This window comes from Coloeus monedula (genome assembly GCF_965178545.1).
Source record: "Coloeus monedula genome assembly, chromosome: 2".
NCBI classification, from domain to species: Eukaryota; Metazoa; Chordata; class Aves; order Passeriformes; family Corvidae; genus Coloeus; species Coloeus monedula.
The window spans coordinates 48,981,211-48,997,252 of NC_138782.1; the positions used below are offsets into that span (position 1 = coordinate 48,981,211).

At 36.4% G+C, this 16,042-nt stretch overlaps 1 protein-coding gene across 1 annotated transcript in view; it reads left to right on the forward strand.

Annotated features, from left to right (window-relative positions):
• RYR2 (ryanodine receptor 2) overlaps positions 1–16,042 on the forward strand; it is a gene marked incomplete at both ends in the record, with an annotated part of 390,473 nt that overhangs the window by 284,026 nt on the left and 90,405 nt on the right. Inside the window, 8 exons of the mRNA XM_082276741.1 lie at positions 830–908; positions 1,464–1,553; positions 2,665–2,802; positions 3,667–3,744; positions 6,712–6,787; positions 9,155–9,278; positions 12,630–12,745; positions 14,267–14,331. Of these exons, the coding sequence (XP_082132867.1) occupies positions 830–908; positions 1,464–1,553; positions 2,665–2,802; positions 3,667–3,744; positions 6,712–6,787; positions 9,155–9,278; positions 12,630–12,745; positions 14,267–14,331 (766 nt within the window). The remainder of the gene's footprint in view (positions 1–829; positions 909–1,463; positions 1,554–2,664; positions 2,803–3,666; positions 3,745–6,711; positions 6,788–9,154; positions 9,279–12,629; positions 12,746–14,266; positions 14,332–16,042) is intronic.

Below are 16,042 nucleotides of genomic sequence, written 5' to 3' on the forward strand. Positions count from 1 at the left end.
ACTTCGCAGTAGATGGCACTCTAACACTACTCGTACTGAAATTCTTTATGTTAGGAGGGAAGATATTGCTATTTCATCAGTGATCAAAAGCATTTATTCCCTTTCATTCGTAGGAATGCTGATGAAGTAAACTACTGATATTTGATAAGTTATTTTTGGGAGAGGATTCTACCTCTAGTCCTAGTTTGAAGATTAAGAATAATTTCTTTTTTTTCTTACTGCTTCAGAAACCTTAACTTCTGCACTCTCTTGTACACCCTTTGAAGGGCTAGCGTATTAATTTCTGTGGGGTTTTATTGTTTTATTAGGTATTTTTGTATTTTTAATATTCACTGGTGTTTTGTAAAATAAAGCCTTAGCCATAATCTTGAAGCTGTCATAAATGAACGGCTTCAAACATATAATACTATTTCTAGGACTATATAAAATAGATAATGTTTCAAAAAGAACTGTTAGCACACTTAGTTTTATAATGGACATGTGCAATAAGTTACTACCATATTTCTGAAAATATATGTTGTAGTTATATCTTTAATACTAAAAAAATATGTGACAGAAAGCACTGGTGCTTGATCTTATTATTGATTTTTCCCTGCACACATGTTTCAAGGAAGTAAAGTTCCTGTGGTTTTCATTCAGTGTCCATGAAATAGTTCCGATTTCTTCCTTGATTTAATTGGGCCTTGGAGCGAACTCTATGTGAGAAGAACAGTAAGATGCATGGAAGGGGTGTACGCATTATTTATTATTTAATTTGAAATTTACTTTACAAAAAAAGTGTTCAATTTAAGCCTGTGTGATATTATGCTGATTTTTTTTTCACTTTCAGCATTACAATCCCTGAAAAGCTGGAATATTTTATTAACAAATATGCAGAACATGCTCATGACAAATGGTCAATGGAAAAGGTAAAATCTACATTCCCGTTAAAGCAAAATCAGATCTTTTATTTGAATCCATTTAACCTTTAAAATATTTTACTCAGAATGTTATTATTTTTCATAATGTTACAAGTTGGTGTGTAGGTAAGATATAGACATACTATTTTCTTCAAATATATTTGGGGGAAAGTTCTCTAAGTGCATATGAGTATTTCAAAATAGTGTTTAATCATTTCATCATTTTCATTGCTGACTTTTGAGTAAATATCCTTGCTAATTGTTTAACAGTTTTATGGACCTGAATTTTCTTTTTTTTTTTGTTTTTAACCAAATAAGCTTTTTGGCCTTTTTATTCCTTTGTGCGTTTTGTTTGTCCAATGTTAAAAATAGTTCTTCAACTGTAGCACAGTACATATATATTTTTATATATATATATATATATATATAATACATATATATTAAAGGAAACTTTAAGAGAACAGCTCTGCGGAAGCATTATTCAGTTAATTTCTACCAATAAAAATAGGATTTTTCATAATGTTTTGCTTTTCCCTATTTTGTCCTTCTTATTGCTATTTTCAGTTTGCCAATGGATGGACCTATGGTGAAACATTTTCTGAATCTGCAAAAGTGCAACCATTAATGAAACAATATAAGTTACTGTCTGAAAAGGTAAGGAATTTTTTCATGCTTGATCCAGGGTTGCTGAAATATCACTGAAAATATCACCCTGTGTTTACATCATTTTAAGAAAAAAAATATTTACACTATGTCAACTAAGGTGTGGTTGTTGCCTTCCTCAAAATCCTGAAAAGATATAGAAAAGTTTCATTGTATAATAAATAGGCCACTCAAACTTCTTCTCACATAGCTGAATCTACATGGCATAACTTATGGTGAAACTGAAGTGTGATACTGTCACTATAATTTTACAGTAAGATCATACAGGAATGCCTTCTTGCTTAGTGGAGACTTAGGTTTAGGATTTGTCTGTTCTCCAGCATAAAGCCATGAAGATGATTAGACATCTAAAGACCTTGATATAAATGAAGCAATGCTGAAGGAACTGGGTTTGTTCAGTTTAAAGAAGAGAAAGTTGCTGGAGATATGGTCTTGGTTTCCTGGTTCCTAAGCATTAGTTACAGAGAAGATGGATGTATTCTCTTCACAGGGGTGCACAGTGACAGGACAAGGGGCAATGGGTGTAAGGTTCTTTAGCAGAAATGCTTTCTGGAAATCCTTGTTATCTTGACAGCTTAAACATTGGAATAACTTGCCCAAAGAAGTGGTGAAATCACCTGCATATTGAAGGCATGACAGAACAAGACTTAGATAACCTGATCTTGATAGCCCAATTAGGTAGCTTATCTGATCTCAACAGAAGGTAGAGGCAGATGTCCAGAGTTCTCTTCCAACACAGACTTGTTTGTGGTTCTATGATTGTGGTTTTTTGGTTCATGTAGCAGATAAAACACTGTGTTACTGCTGATAATTACTGCTCCACCTTTGACTTCATGTCTGAGAATGCTATTAACACAGTTATCACTGAGATCATCAGTTTCCTGCTGGGCCAGAATTCTTCTCCCCACCTCTGAAATAATAAATAAACTTTTTAATATCTTATATGATTTATTTGCATCATTTCAACAATGCTGGGCCATGATGGTTGAATTCAGTACATTTCTTTGCATCTCAGTATAAACAGGAAGAAGTCCAGTAGTTACTTTTTGCTCTGTACAGCTACATAATAAACAAGGTAATTATTGCATGCACATTCTTCTAGGAGAAAGAAATTTATCGATGGCCAATCAAAGAATCACTAAAAACTATGCTGGCATGGGGATGGCGAATTGAAAGAACACGGGAAGGAGATTCCATGGCACTGTATAATAGGACGCGTCGCATATCTCAAACCAGTCAAGTGAGCCACTTTGCTAAAAACTTTGTTTTATTCTCCATTAATAGTAACTGCCTTTTGAAAGGAAGCCTTTGAAATTTTAGGGCTCTATATGATCATATACATGCATATGAAAGTAATACCTCACATAGGAAGAAAAGCCTGGACTTTTTAAAAAAGTTCTTTATAAAAAACGTTATTTTTAAAGCAAGAGATACCTGTTACTGCATAACCCATAGAGGAAAGCCTATCAATGCCGCTTTTCTAGCCACACTTCTTGCATCAGTGGCTTGGCATCCAGGGAATCTCTGTCACTTTTTATCCTTCTTTGACCATTTGTGTCAATGTAATGATCAAACATGTGACAAATTTAGACAGTAAAAAGAAAGAATAAAAAAATGGTGATATTTTCTGGGTGGCAGGGAGGGACAGAAGGTAAAAGATAACTATTTGTAGATTCTAGTCTTAAATGCAGAAATAGGGTTGAAAAGCTAAATTCAAAATTTGAATTTTGCCTGAATTCACCTAAAACTAGATTGTGTGAGATTTTGCCTGCTGAGAAAAAAAAGCAGAGATTTAATCATAACGTCATCCTTATCCACAATAAATTCAAACCTTAAATGAGTTCGAGTGGAATTTGTATTTAAGTGAGAGGGATTTGTGTCTGATGGCCATCTGTCTTTGGGAACAAACTCTGTTGACCTTTGCCTAATTCTCACTGAAGTTTACCACCCCTGATTTATTTTCAGCTGGGCCACAAAGGATCCTTCTTCTCTCTGTAGATCTACAATTCTTAAGTTCCTTAATTACTTTCAGTATCTTGTTAATGTTAACTTCTTCATATTAAATGCTTGCATAACTCCACTGTTTTGCACATTTGTCATTCAGATCTCTGTAGATACAGCCCATGGTTACACTCCTCGAGCAATTGACATGAGCAATGTCACCCTCTCCAGAGACTTACATGTAAGTTAGAAACACCTAAAATGCTTATGGTTTGTTGTACAATTTCATTTTTTCTGTTTTGCTTTCATTCTGGTGAGGGTTTTCTGGTCTTTTTCATTATTCTCTTTGATCCTCTGTGGCTTAAAATACATGGTATGTGTTGAAAACCTTTAAAATTTTCTTTAGTCCTGGATTGATTTTCCCAGTTCAGTTTGTGAACATTTGTCATTTTGAAGAGAATCCTGTTTAAAAGAGGTAGCAGCATCAATTTTTTCTGTTTCCCATTCATTTCTCTGTCATCTTTCCAAAACATATAGTCAAGGCTCTTTTTTTCTCTAAACGGAAGGAATCAGAATCAGAAACCATTAGGTAATGTGAATATTGAGAATGAAGGAATTGGAGGTGGCATTTTGACAGATGTGTTGGTAGGTTGCTGTTATTTGGACCAATATGTTTTGATAATCTGTATTTCTGTCATTAGGTAGGATTTTTTTCATGATGTTTGCTTGAGTATGGTGATAGGTTTTACAGGCTACTAATTTCCTGAGAGTAAAATTGCAATGTAATGTATGCATATACTGAATTGTTTTAAATTAGTTAGTATGAGTGTTTGTACCAGTCTAGTGGTGGCAACATGGTGTTCAAAACTGACTACAATAGACTCTGGAAACACAGGGCTAATTTTGCCCATACTGAGCTTTGCCATAGTGCAGGAAACAAGCAGTGGTAGTAAATTAACTGGCTAACTGTGCAGTATATACTCTACTGTACCTCTAAACAAATTCTCACATTGGCTTTCCACTCCTAGATTTCCATCTTACAGTTTCCAGTTTTATAGTTCTAGCAGTTTTAGATTGCTCACTAGCTTAAAAAGAATTTTCTGCCAATTAACTGCCAGTAGATTGCTGATCATTCCAAAAAGTTCATAAAATTGGTTATTGAATAACTGCCTCTACCACTACATTCTTGTTTTAAACTGATGATAAAGATTCCTTACAATTATGACATTTAACATTTGTATAAACTCAGTATAGTTGAAAGACTTTGCAGACTTTATTTAATGCTCAGGAAACAACTCACCATGTGAACATCATCATAGTATTATAATACAGTAAACGAAACCCAGATAAAAGTAACCATCCTGTCACAAATCACATAGAAAGAGCATGGAAACTTCTGTTAGTCCCTTGCTTATTTTTTTATACTTCACCCTCTAATGCTTGTCATTACTTGTATTTCCTTGTAGCCCTTAGCTATAAGGCAGAGCTTGTTGCCTTTATGATTCATATGCCCTATGAAGAGAAGTCATCTTTGAAACCAGCATCTTTGAAACTAGCTTGTTATTTAAAAGCAAAACAAATTTAATTAAAATGCATTTTCAGCTATTAATTGTCCTGATGCAGACATCGAGGAAATATCTAAACATGCTGGGTATTAATGAAACCTGAGTTTTAAAAACTAGCTGTGTAATTTTGAACATTTTAGAAAATGTTTAGTATCATTCAAGTTGGAGTTCAGGGTTAGCTAGCAAGAATCATGACCATGTCCAAAACTGTAAGTCTGCAAAATACTCCTTATTTTGGTCTTAAGTCACCTGGTCACATTTTAGCTCCATGAACAGCTAGGTCTTGATCTAAAAACATCTTCATAGCACCCTGCTTTGCCAGGTGCTATGAAAACACAGACTACTCTGCATCCTTCTAAGGTCCTAATTGGGATTGTCAAAATACCAGGATCAGAGTGTGCATGACAGAAGGCATCCAGCATACAGAACAGAAGAGATATCTGTCATAACGTGTTGCAGCGGGGATTACTGCAACAAGTATATTTTAAACCAGGAGTCCCGTGGAAACCGAAGTATATATGGACAGATTCGTGGTAGATGTTTCAGAGATGTTTATTTCTCCAGCCGCATGGCCGGGGCTCAGCTCAGGAACCCCGCAGTCACGGGACCCGAGGGTCCTTGGCCACCCAGGGGAACACAAACCAACCAACCGGGAATGAGACTGACCAGGGGCAGGGAGACCCCGTGTCTCCCCCCCAGGGCCCCTCTCCCAGGGCTCCATGGCAGGGGAGGAACCCCAACAATAACGTATTCACTGGAAAAATGTTTGTGATACAAATTGTCTAATGGAAAAATAAGATGTGGCTGAAAAGCTCCTGAATTCATGAGTATTCTCACAAATAAAGAAATTGATATTGAGAAATACTCATTACTCATAGTCCTTACTGAAGATGAGAAGGTTTCTCTAGGTTCATGGAAGCAAAGTAAAGTGAAATCTGCAGAAAATTCCACCACTCTGTACAACTGGAGAGTACACAACCAGGAGGACAGTAGGTGTGGTTTTGAAAGGTTGTTTCATGTTGAAATACTTCCTACTAGGAGGCACTTGTTGCTTTTGCTTGGTTCAGGGTCTAGCTTCTAGTTTACTGGTTTGAAGGAGTTTGTTTTATAGGAAGAATATATAGACTAATTAATGCTCTAAAGTGGCTGGTGCTTTTAACAGTGTGGTCACACGAATGAGCAATATCATAGACATAGACATAACATAGAAGAAGCTCTATCTATGGGTTCATAGTTAATCTGCCACAGCCAGCAGTAACAATGTTGATTCAGTCTTCTGGCTTGCTGCTCTTTTTTTCTCTTGACAGTGTCTTCAGAGGGTTCTTGTTGGCCTTGTTTTGAGAATGAAGTCCCCCATCTCACACCCCAGTACTATTTCCAGACTATTCTTCTCTTTGTCATTCCTTGTTTTTTGTATTAGGAGTTTCTTCAGCGCCAGGTTCCTGACTCTTATACCTATGCCAATTCTACCCAAATTCTATATAATATTTTTTCAATAAAAACTTGTTTCCAGTGAACCATTACAGTGTAATTGTATTAAACTTCCTAGAGAACAAGACTTGTATTTAATACCAACCAGAAATGTGTACTTCCTGACAGTTAATCATTTCAACCCATGTCACTAAGCTCTCCATTTTCCTAAGGCTATGGCTGAGATGATGGCTGAAAACTACCATAACATATGGGCCAAGAAAAAGAAAATGGAGCTTGAAGCAAAAGGTAATGTTAACTATAGGTATTTACATTATTTTAAGTTCTCTGTGACTACCTTAGGTTATGCATTCAAGAAGACATTAAAAAGAAGAAAAAGGAACAGCAAATTTTAATTGACGAAGAAGAAACAGCAAAGCATCTATTCTTGATTGTGATTTTTAGTGCCTGAAAGTTGTTATAGTACCAAGTGTAACTGCTCTTGTTTAAGTAGTTTACCAGTTCAGATATATCAAGGGAAGGAAACACAAAGGTAGTAAATAAATTTAAGCCACATTAATCCATTTTCCTTGTAGCATTAATCTTTCAGACTATTACCCAATGGACTATGATTTCATTTGTGTAGCTTCTTTTATTGCAGGTAGATCTAAAGGTGTTTACTAAGTACTGCGCATATCGTGTTGAATTGACAAGTGGACCAACCTAGAGCAGATACTTGAATTCCATATAAAAATTGCTTGTGCTTCATGATCTCTGCTTACCTAAATGAAAAGCTTTTTCATGTCTTGTGTAACTTACTGTTTTTTCTCTGTGTTAAAATAATTCTTTATTTGTGTTAAAGCTGATTTTTTTTTTAGATAACACTATATTTGCACATGATTGAAGCTAGGGTTTTACCTTATCTGAAGGTGTCTAGTTGTATACTGTATGCACCAAACTTGTTTGTTTTTTCTTTCTTGTTTTTTCTACGGTGCTTCGGTTTTTAAAAGTTGTAAAATTCCAGAAAAGGTATAGCAGTTAAGGTTTTATAAAAAAGTAAGGTTCTGTCTGGAAGTGCCTTTGATAAGTGCCATGCCTTTAATTATATTCCCCTTAATATAGTTTTTATTTTATTCCTTTTCTCTGAAACCTTCTTCAGAATAAGTAGCCTCAGGATGGGAAGTTTGGGAAGTCATAGGCTACAGAAAGATGAGATATTTTAATGGATATACTGCATTTCACAGCTTTGAAACCAGAATTTTGCCTGTGATAAGCACTTCAATGAGAATACTGTATAGTTATTTGTTGTGGTGTGCAGTATGAGAAGGCTGGAGGTGGCTATAAGTGATTGAAGGAGAGGCTTCTGATGAAGAGTTTTTGTGAGTGAAAAGTAGATGAATTTGTCGGCTGAGCAAAACTTGGCCTTCAAAAGCCGCGTGAGGGTTTTCCTCCAGTATATTCATATGCCAGTTTTGAAATATTTTTTTACCCATGTGTAAAGGACAGAAGAATAATGTGAACTTACATGCATTTTGCATATCTGTCTTCAGCTGTTAGGTGGTACAATTAAATCATGTTGGTGATAAGAGAGTAAAATCTAATCATCCCAGTGTTAAAGACTGTACTTCCTAAGACAAATCCAGACTAAACAAAAAACCTAACCCACCATCAGACTTGCCCACTAGGTTATCATTTTGCCTGTACTTGGATTCAAGCAGAATTAATGGAAAATTTCAGAATATATAGCTTAAAAAAAATTATCCAGTGATATGTCTCCAATATTTTCCAGAGGGAATTTGTTCCTTTTTAAAAATATTACTATTTTTAGAGACTTTCTTTAGTGTTTTTTCATAGATAAATCTGATCATGGCCTTTACAGTTTCCTGGGGTTTCAGAGCAATTGTCATAGGAATTTATTGTGTTATGTTAGGCAATGGTGATCTTAGAAGTTGAACTCCTAAGAATGCTGCTTTTTATGCAGGTATTTATATTAACAATAGCAGCGTTACTTTCCTTCCAAATTAAATATCTACATTCAGTAGATATCAATACCTCAGATTTTTGTAAGCAATACAATGAAGTTTATTCTGTTTACCTCTGGTTTTGCAGCATTCTTTTGATCCTGCTGGACCGTTTTGTGAACCATGTTTCAATGGCATATTCAAATTTTCTGTCTTTAATTTATTAATATAAAGTAGAACTGTATAAATTTAATATATTTTTAGATATGTGTATATCTTGCTAAACTTGATGAACCCTGTCATTAGAATGTTTAAAAGCAGGACTTGGTGTATGTCTGTACATTTGTTTATAACTTTGTTTTCTTAGGAGAAGATGTGTTATTTATTGAAATATTTTCAGTTTCATTAAATGAAGTTGTAGGTATAATACGTTTGTAACAATTAAGCATTTTTTTGTTAAGAGTTTTTGCAATAGGTTCAGCATATTTAGCTGGTACTTGTAGCAAATATGTTAACATTTGGTGTAACCATGTCCAAAGTTTCTATCCGAATACTTTTTAAGGTTTGTGTAAAGAACTGACAAGTGTATTGTTATTTCTGACTAGAAGTTACTGTAATGTGCTGTGTGTTATTGTGATAGTACTTTTACCTACTGGGACTTACCATGTCAACAGATAACTCTTTAATTTTTAATTCTCTTGATGCTCCATAGTAGGAGGAGGCAACCATCCCCTTCTTGTTCCTTACGATACACTCACAGCCAAAGAAAAAGCCAAGGATAGAGAAAAAGCACAGGATATTCTGAAATTTCTACAGATTAATGGATATGTTGTTTCCAGGTAATTCTCTGTTCAGTATTAATGTCACAGAAGGTTTCTGATAGTCCTCAGTGGTCTGTTTTGTTTTGTGGTTTGGTTGATTGTGGTGGGGCTTTTTGGTTTTTGTTGTTGTTTGTTTGTTGGGGTTCCTTCTATCAAAACAAAACTCTATGATCATTTTTATGTTTCAGTACCTGAATAAGGATGAGCTCCTTCATATAAAACATTGTAAGGAAGAGATGTATTACAGAGTTAGTGGCAGGGTTTTTGGAAGACATGAACAGAGTTCTCTGGAATCTCTACATGTTTTCTCCCTCCCTTCTCAACATTGCAGTCTGCTTTTTCTTTCTGGTGTGTCTCCATGTGTCCAACTGTTAGTGAACTTATTAGTTTTCTACAAATGACAGAATTATTAAGTCTTAGTTACAGGTTCATGCACATCTTCAAGGACATGTTCCTTTCTAAAGGAATTTCTAGACAATTGGTTGGATAAGACAGTTTTATTTCTAAAACACGCAACTCATTTATTTCAATTGAGTTCATTTACAGTATTATTAAAATATTTTAGAAATGAAAAGTGATATTTTAAAATAACTTTTTAAGCAATCCACAGTGTAAGTGTAATAATAGTGAATAGTCTGCAGAATAACATGCATAATTCATTTTAATATGGTGTATTTACCTCCTAAATGTAGCATGAATAAAATTTTAGTTAATTTGGAGGCTTTTCTGCCTCATCAGCATGACTTAGGAAATCAGAATCACTAGAAAAGGCTGAAAGCGTATCGGCACCTTGCATGCCTTGAACATTAGTAACTGAATGAAATAGTCACTGAGATCAATTTAAATAATCATTGTGAATTAATTAGCCCAGCACATCTACTTAAAATCTGCCTACTTCCATTCTTTTCTATCACATGTGAATTCCAGCCTGTTTCTAGAGTCCGCAGTTAATAATTTTGGTAAAATCTTTCAGGGTAGCTGTAATAATTCAGTTTACTTCCCGTCAATGCAGTAGGATGTACAAAGAAGGATGTCAGACAGCAAAGGCTTCTTTCCTTATTCTCTGTCAAAATTATCAGCTGTATTCAGAAGTGCATATTCCTTTTCCACTAACCCTTTTATTCCTGTTAAACACAAGTGAAAAGTGGCTTTTGGGTTTTTTTGGGGAGTGGAAGGCTAAGAGAGATAATAAGCTGAGCATTAACTTGGACACACCCATCGTCTAGTAGCCAGTTCCTGTTACGTCTGCATCCTCCCCTGCTGGTTAAACGCAGGCCTTTCCATGAAGTTAAACTCAATGTACTTGCTGCACCTTTGACAACTGCCTTGTCTAAACGAAAAAGGATGTGATGCATGGTTTTGGTCTGCTCACCACTGTACTTTCTGCCATGTATGCCTTGCTCGCATATCTTTGCTGTCTTTGGACAGTGACCATTCAGATCTCTGCACCTCCATGCAAACTGGGTTTAGGGAAGATAGAAACACTTGGCCCCTGCCAAGCATGTGGCAATCAGGCACACTCCAGCTGCTGGTGCAGAAGCCCTCACTCATCTTACTGACACTGCTCCTTCGCATTAGCTGGAATTTTTTTTAGAACACAGCATTCCCACCCCAGTGGCAGGCAACTGGGACTTCCTGGAGTTGCTGGAGTTGCAGACCCTGCTTTATGCCCTTGACTGTTTGACTGCAATGGCCACTACCAAATGCACTTATGGCAGTCCCCTGCTGAAGCTGCCACTCTGGGCTCAAGGTCTGTAGGGGCCCACAGAGGTGTTCCCCAAAGCTGTGGTGTCTCCCAACTACTGATGCTTGAGACCTTCATTCACCCCATTTGTCACATACCTGGGTGCACCTATACTCCAAGCCTGACTCCAGTTCCTGGCCTAGTATCCACTCATGCTGGTCCTGCCAGTAGCTACCATTTACTCCTGACAGCACATGGAATAATGAGTGACACTGCACAGAGATACAGGTATGAAAGCATTTAATAAGAATATAGGACAAACTCTAGTGATGAGATACAGGACTCAGTCAGTCAACTGATTTGACAGGCCACAGTTTACATGTGACCAGTTATTTTGAAATCTGTTTTTGTCTCTTCTTCACTTTGCTCTTTCTTGATCCTTCCCCACTGTATATTCTGTCATTGCTTTGTGTACTGAGCATTGGTTTGTGTACAAGTAATCCAAATCCTCATGTCCCTTCCTCTTAGGAATTACAAAGTTCAGGTGGCCCTCTCCAAAGCTGTCCCTGAAGTTTCTTAATGGTCCCTTAATTAGTAAACTTGAGACTTTTGTTCTCCAGTGTTGTCTCCTTCATCTTTTTTCTACCAGATTTGTGTCTCTAGGTTTTCTGGTTTGTGGTTTTTCTTTTATTACCCACTTCTGCATTGAGGAGGTCCTTGATCAGCTAGCCTTAATGTAGCAGACATTATTATACCATTATTTGTATCGACAGCTGAGAAAGCTGTTTTATTTCCAGAATCTCTTTTTCTGAATCTGAACCCTACCATCATCAATATTTTAATTTAAATCATAAATGTGCAGTACACAGGCAGTTCTATTCTGTATATATGCAGTAGGTATACTTTTTAAACTTGCAACCTAGCTGAGTACTAATATAACTTGGTGCATGAGTCAGGGGGAGATGAGGTGTGACTGATTCCCTTTCTGTTTAAGAATAGCTTTTTCATGTGCCATCAATTAAGTCCTCATCCTGCATAAACAAGGCTTATGCCAGTGCCAGCTTGTTGCTAGGGATGTCAGCCCATGACATGGATTCACGCTTTGGAGATTCATTCTTGTGGAAAGAAGATGGGTTTTTTTTATATCAGACTAGTAACTAAGATGGATAGAACATGCTGGAAAAGTGATTCCATCATTTTGTTTTGGTTTTCCTCTGATTTTTCACAAATCCTACATAGCTATTCTGAACTTTTCTGTTAGCATGCAAACTTTTCAGGAAAAGTCATAGTGATGGATATTAGATTTACTTCTAGTTTGGTTGTTTAAATTAAAATATTTTTCCAGCTTCAAAACTCCCTCACACAAGAATTAGTCCCTGGAGGAAAATGTAAGATAGTAATGCCTTACAAGTAATGGAAAGAAATTATAATAATAGTGGATTATTCTGCTTGGCAAGTGTAATTTTTTTTCTAACCTTCTAGTTGGGAAATCTAGTTGTGTCTTAACAAATTGCTCAAAACCTAAGTAAGTGTAAGAGTACTGTCTACATGAAACACACAAAAAATTTTCTTATATTAACAAGCACATAATCATTACTAGAGAAAATTGTGTCAGACTACATGGAGAGGTAAAATGGCTTTGAGTCCTTCTGCATGTGTAAAAATTTACTCGTTTCTTTTTACAGAGGACTTAAGGACCTGGAATTAGACACGCCTTCCATTGAGAAACGCTTTGCCTACAGTTTCCTTCAGCAGCTTATAAGATATGTGGATGAAGCCCATCAGTACATTTTGGAGTTTGGTATAGTAGCCCTTGCACATTTTTCAAAACAATTACTACCTAAGATGACTGATGTTATAAAAATGACCAGAAAACCTTTTAAAGATTGGTACATTTCTGGACTAGTTTTCCCCTTAATTTCCTGTAGTAGATGAAGATAATGAATTTTGGAGTTACGCAATTGCCATTCATTCCAGTTTTTCATATTCATGCATCAGATTAAGAATTTACAGCCAAAATTTATGACTTTCATTCTTTGAAAAAGAAAACTAGCTGCCCTCTTGCATTTATGCATAAAATTATAATCTCTCACATGTGCACCTTAATAGTTGCTATTCACATGTAATCCCTTTTTCAGAGAGCCAATGAGACTGTCACTTGTACCGTTCTGAAATTTTCTCTGGAAAAAGGGAGTAGAGAAACATCTTCAACAAACTCCCACAATGGGAATGTTCTTTCACAAATACCTGGCACATGTTTTGTTAACAGTGCTACGAAGGATTTAACTTTATCTGCTTTTGGTGAAGGTAAAAAAATACAAAGTTTGGTGACCCAAGTCAGCTTCTTACATGAGCAGTAAAAGCCAAAAAAACTGGCCAGGTGCAGCTTTTGTTGTGACCATAGGAGTTGCAATGACACGTAACATATACTGTGCCTCTTAGTCATATATGCTGTAAATGACAGTAACAGGAACATCAGGGAGATTGAATAAATCAATGCTCTTCTAAAAACCAATACAGTTTTAATGTGGAAATTTGTCACATTTTTGAGCTATTATATGCCGTGGTTACTTACAGTAACAAAAGTCTGGTCTTAATAACTCATCAGGTTACTTCTGCTGCTAATGCTTGGTTACCATGGCTTCATCATTCTTAATTACATAAATTTGGAATAACTGCAAGAATGATAATGGTTAAATACTGAAACACTAGAAACATTGGTGGAACAAATACCATTCAAGTCCCTCAATAGATTAATGGAAAAAATAAAATAAATAAATGATCGTTTGGAAGCTGTATCAGATTTTATTTTGACAGAGATTTTGTTTTTTGTAGTAAGGGAAGAGGGAAGAAATTTAAATTTCAGTTGGATAGATCTAACCATTAATTTTGTTCTTTAGTACAAAGTTCACAAATGAGGAATGAAAATTCATTAATTTGTGTTTCTCCTGGGAACAACTGGAGAAAGGTGCTAGAAGCTGAGTTCAGGCTTCCAAATGGTCACCTGTAACAGGAAAAGATAAACATAGCACCAGATCTTTGTCTCACAAAAGCATCCATTTCTCTTTGGACTACAAGATGCCTGCACTTTTATGAAGATTTGGGCAGTTATTCTTTATGCATTTTATTTGCTGTTACTTTTCCTCTAACGAGGTTGTCATAAAATGCTACTTTAACTAGTGCATATACTGTTTGAGGTACCTTAAATCTACATCTGAAGATGACCAGTATTATTTGTGTACAGCGTACACTTCCTAAGAAAAATGCAGAGTAGACTGTAATTAGGATTTATCACAGGGAGCTAATTTTCTTCTCTCTGCAGATGGTGGCAGCAGAGGCAAAGGAGAGCAATTCCCATATGAACAAGAAATCAAGTTTTTTGCCAAAGTACGGTATATTTTTGCTTATTCTTTGTCAACATAGTGAGTAACAGAAGTGAGAACGTATTTTTTAGTGACTGTTATTGTTATAGTGCTGTTTTTCTGTGTTTAATTAATTCTTTTATTAATTAAAACCAGCAGTAATAAAAATAGCTTGAAAGCAATGTAGGATGAAGTATAGATGTGGGAAGATTACAGGACTATAGTGTTTATTCTCATTATTTCCTGCTCCATGTTATGCAACTATTCATATGATGTTATTCATAAGCTCCCTACATTTTCTGTTTTCTCGCTTAGCCTAATTTTGAAGATTTTTCTCTTTTACAGTCTTCAGGCAGGTTTATGTGAGAAATAGTTACTGGAATGAAGATGGCTGTGTGTTTGTCAGTGTCATGGTAGTTATTTCTCTAATTTTAAAACCATGCTGTTGTCTCCATCACGGAGTCACACAGTGGCTGAGGTTGGAAGGGTCCTTTGCATAGCAGTGTCAGAGAACCATGTCCAGACATCTTTTGAGTATCTCCAAGGATAGGGACTCCACAATCTCTCTGGGCAGCCTGTGCCAGTGCTCAGTCCCCCTGACAGTAAAAAAAACTGCTTCCTGATGGTTTGAGAGAACCTACCATGTTTCAGTCAGTTGACTCTGGTCTTGTCACAGTGGGAAAGAGCTTGGGTCGATCTTCTTTACCCCCTCCCTTCAGATATTTATACACATTGATGAGATCCTCCCTGAGCCTTCTTTTCTCCAGGTTAGGGTCCCAGCTTCCTCAATCTCTCGTAATTTAAAAGATCCTCTTGTTCCTTAATCATCTTTGTGACCCTTTGCTGGACTCTCTCCAGTACGTCAATGTTTCTCTTGTACTGGGGAGCTCATAACCAGACACAGCACCAGAACCTAGATACAGCACTTCAGATGTGGTCTCACCAGTGTTGAGCAGAGAGAAAGAACCCCTTCCCTGGACCTGCTGACAAGCACTCTGTCTAATTCGATCCAGGATGCTGTTGGCTGCTTTTGAAGTAAGATTGCCTTGTTGGCTCATGGTCTGTTTGCTGTCCACTGAAGATCTCCAGGTCCTTCTTTGCAAAACTGCTTTTCAGCTGATTAGCCTTCAGTGTGTGCTGGTAACTGGACTTACTCCTCCCCAAGTGCAGGACTTCCCTTTCCCTCTGACAGTCATGAGATTCCTCTCAGCACAATTCTCCTTTTTCTGTCATGATTTTGCACATTATAAACCAAGAAAATCTGCTTATTCCTTTCACATGTGAAAGTTTGTATGATATTTGCATATTCAAAAATGCCTTTTGAATTCATCAGTGAATAAGAAAAGGCAACTGTCTGCAGCATTTTCTAATCCTGGTATCCTTGCAGTAAGTTGTAATTTCAATGCCTTAGACTACTTCCATGTGGTATTATTTGTGAAGCTGATTGGCTCAGAAGTTAGCATTCCACTTTCTTGTGCTCCAAAAAGGAAGCAATTTCATATTTTCTTTCTGGCTGTTTATTTTGGATCTCCTCCTGGCTGACACCTGCAGTGGGCACTGAGTAATAATCACCACAGGAAGTAAACAGGAAAATTTCTGTGGACAAGCCCTTAGTAAGTGAAGTTGTTTAGGGAGTTTTATTTGAAAAATCTTGAACTAAGTGCTTTTAGGGTGCTGACAGTTGTAGGTGATTTTTTTTAAACCTACATTAAAAGGAACAAAGCGTAATAGTTGTG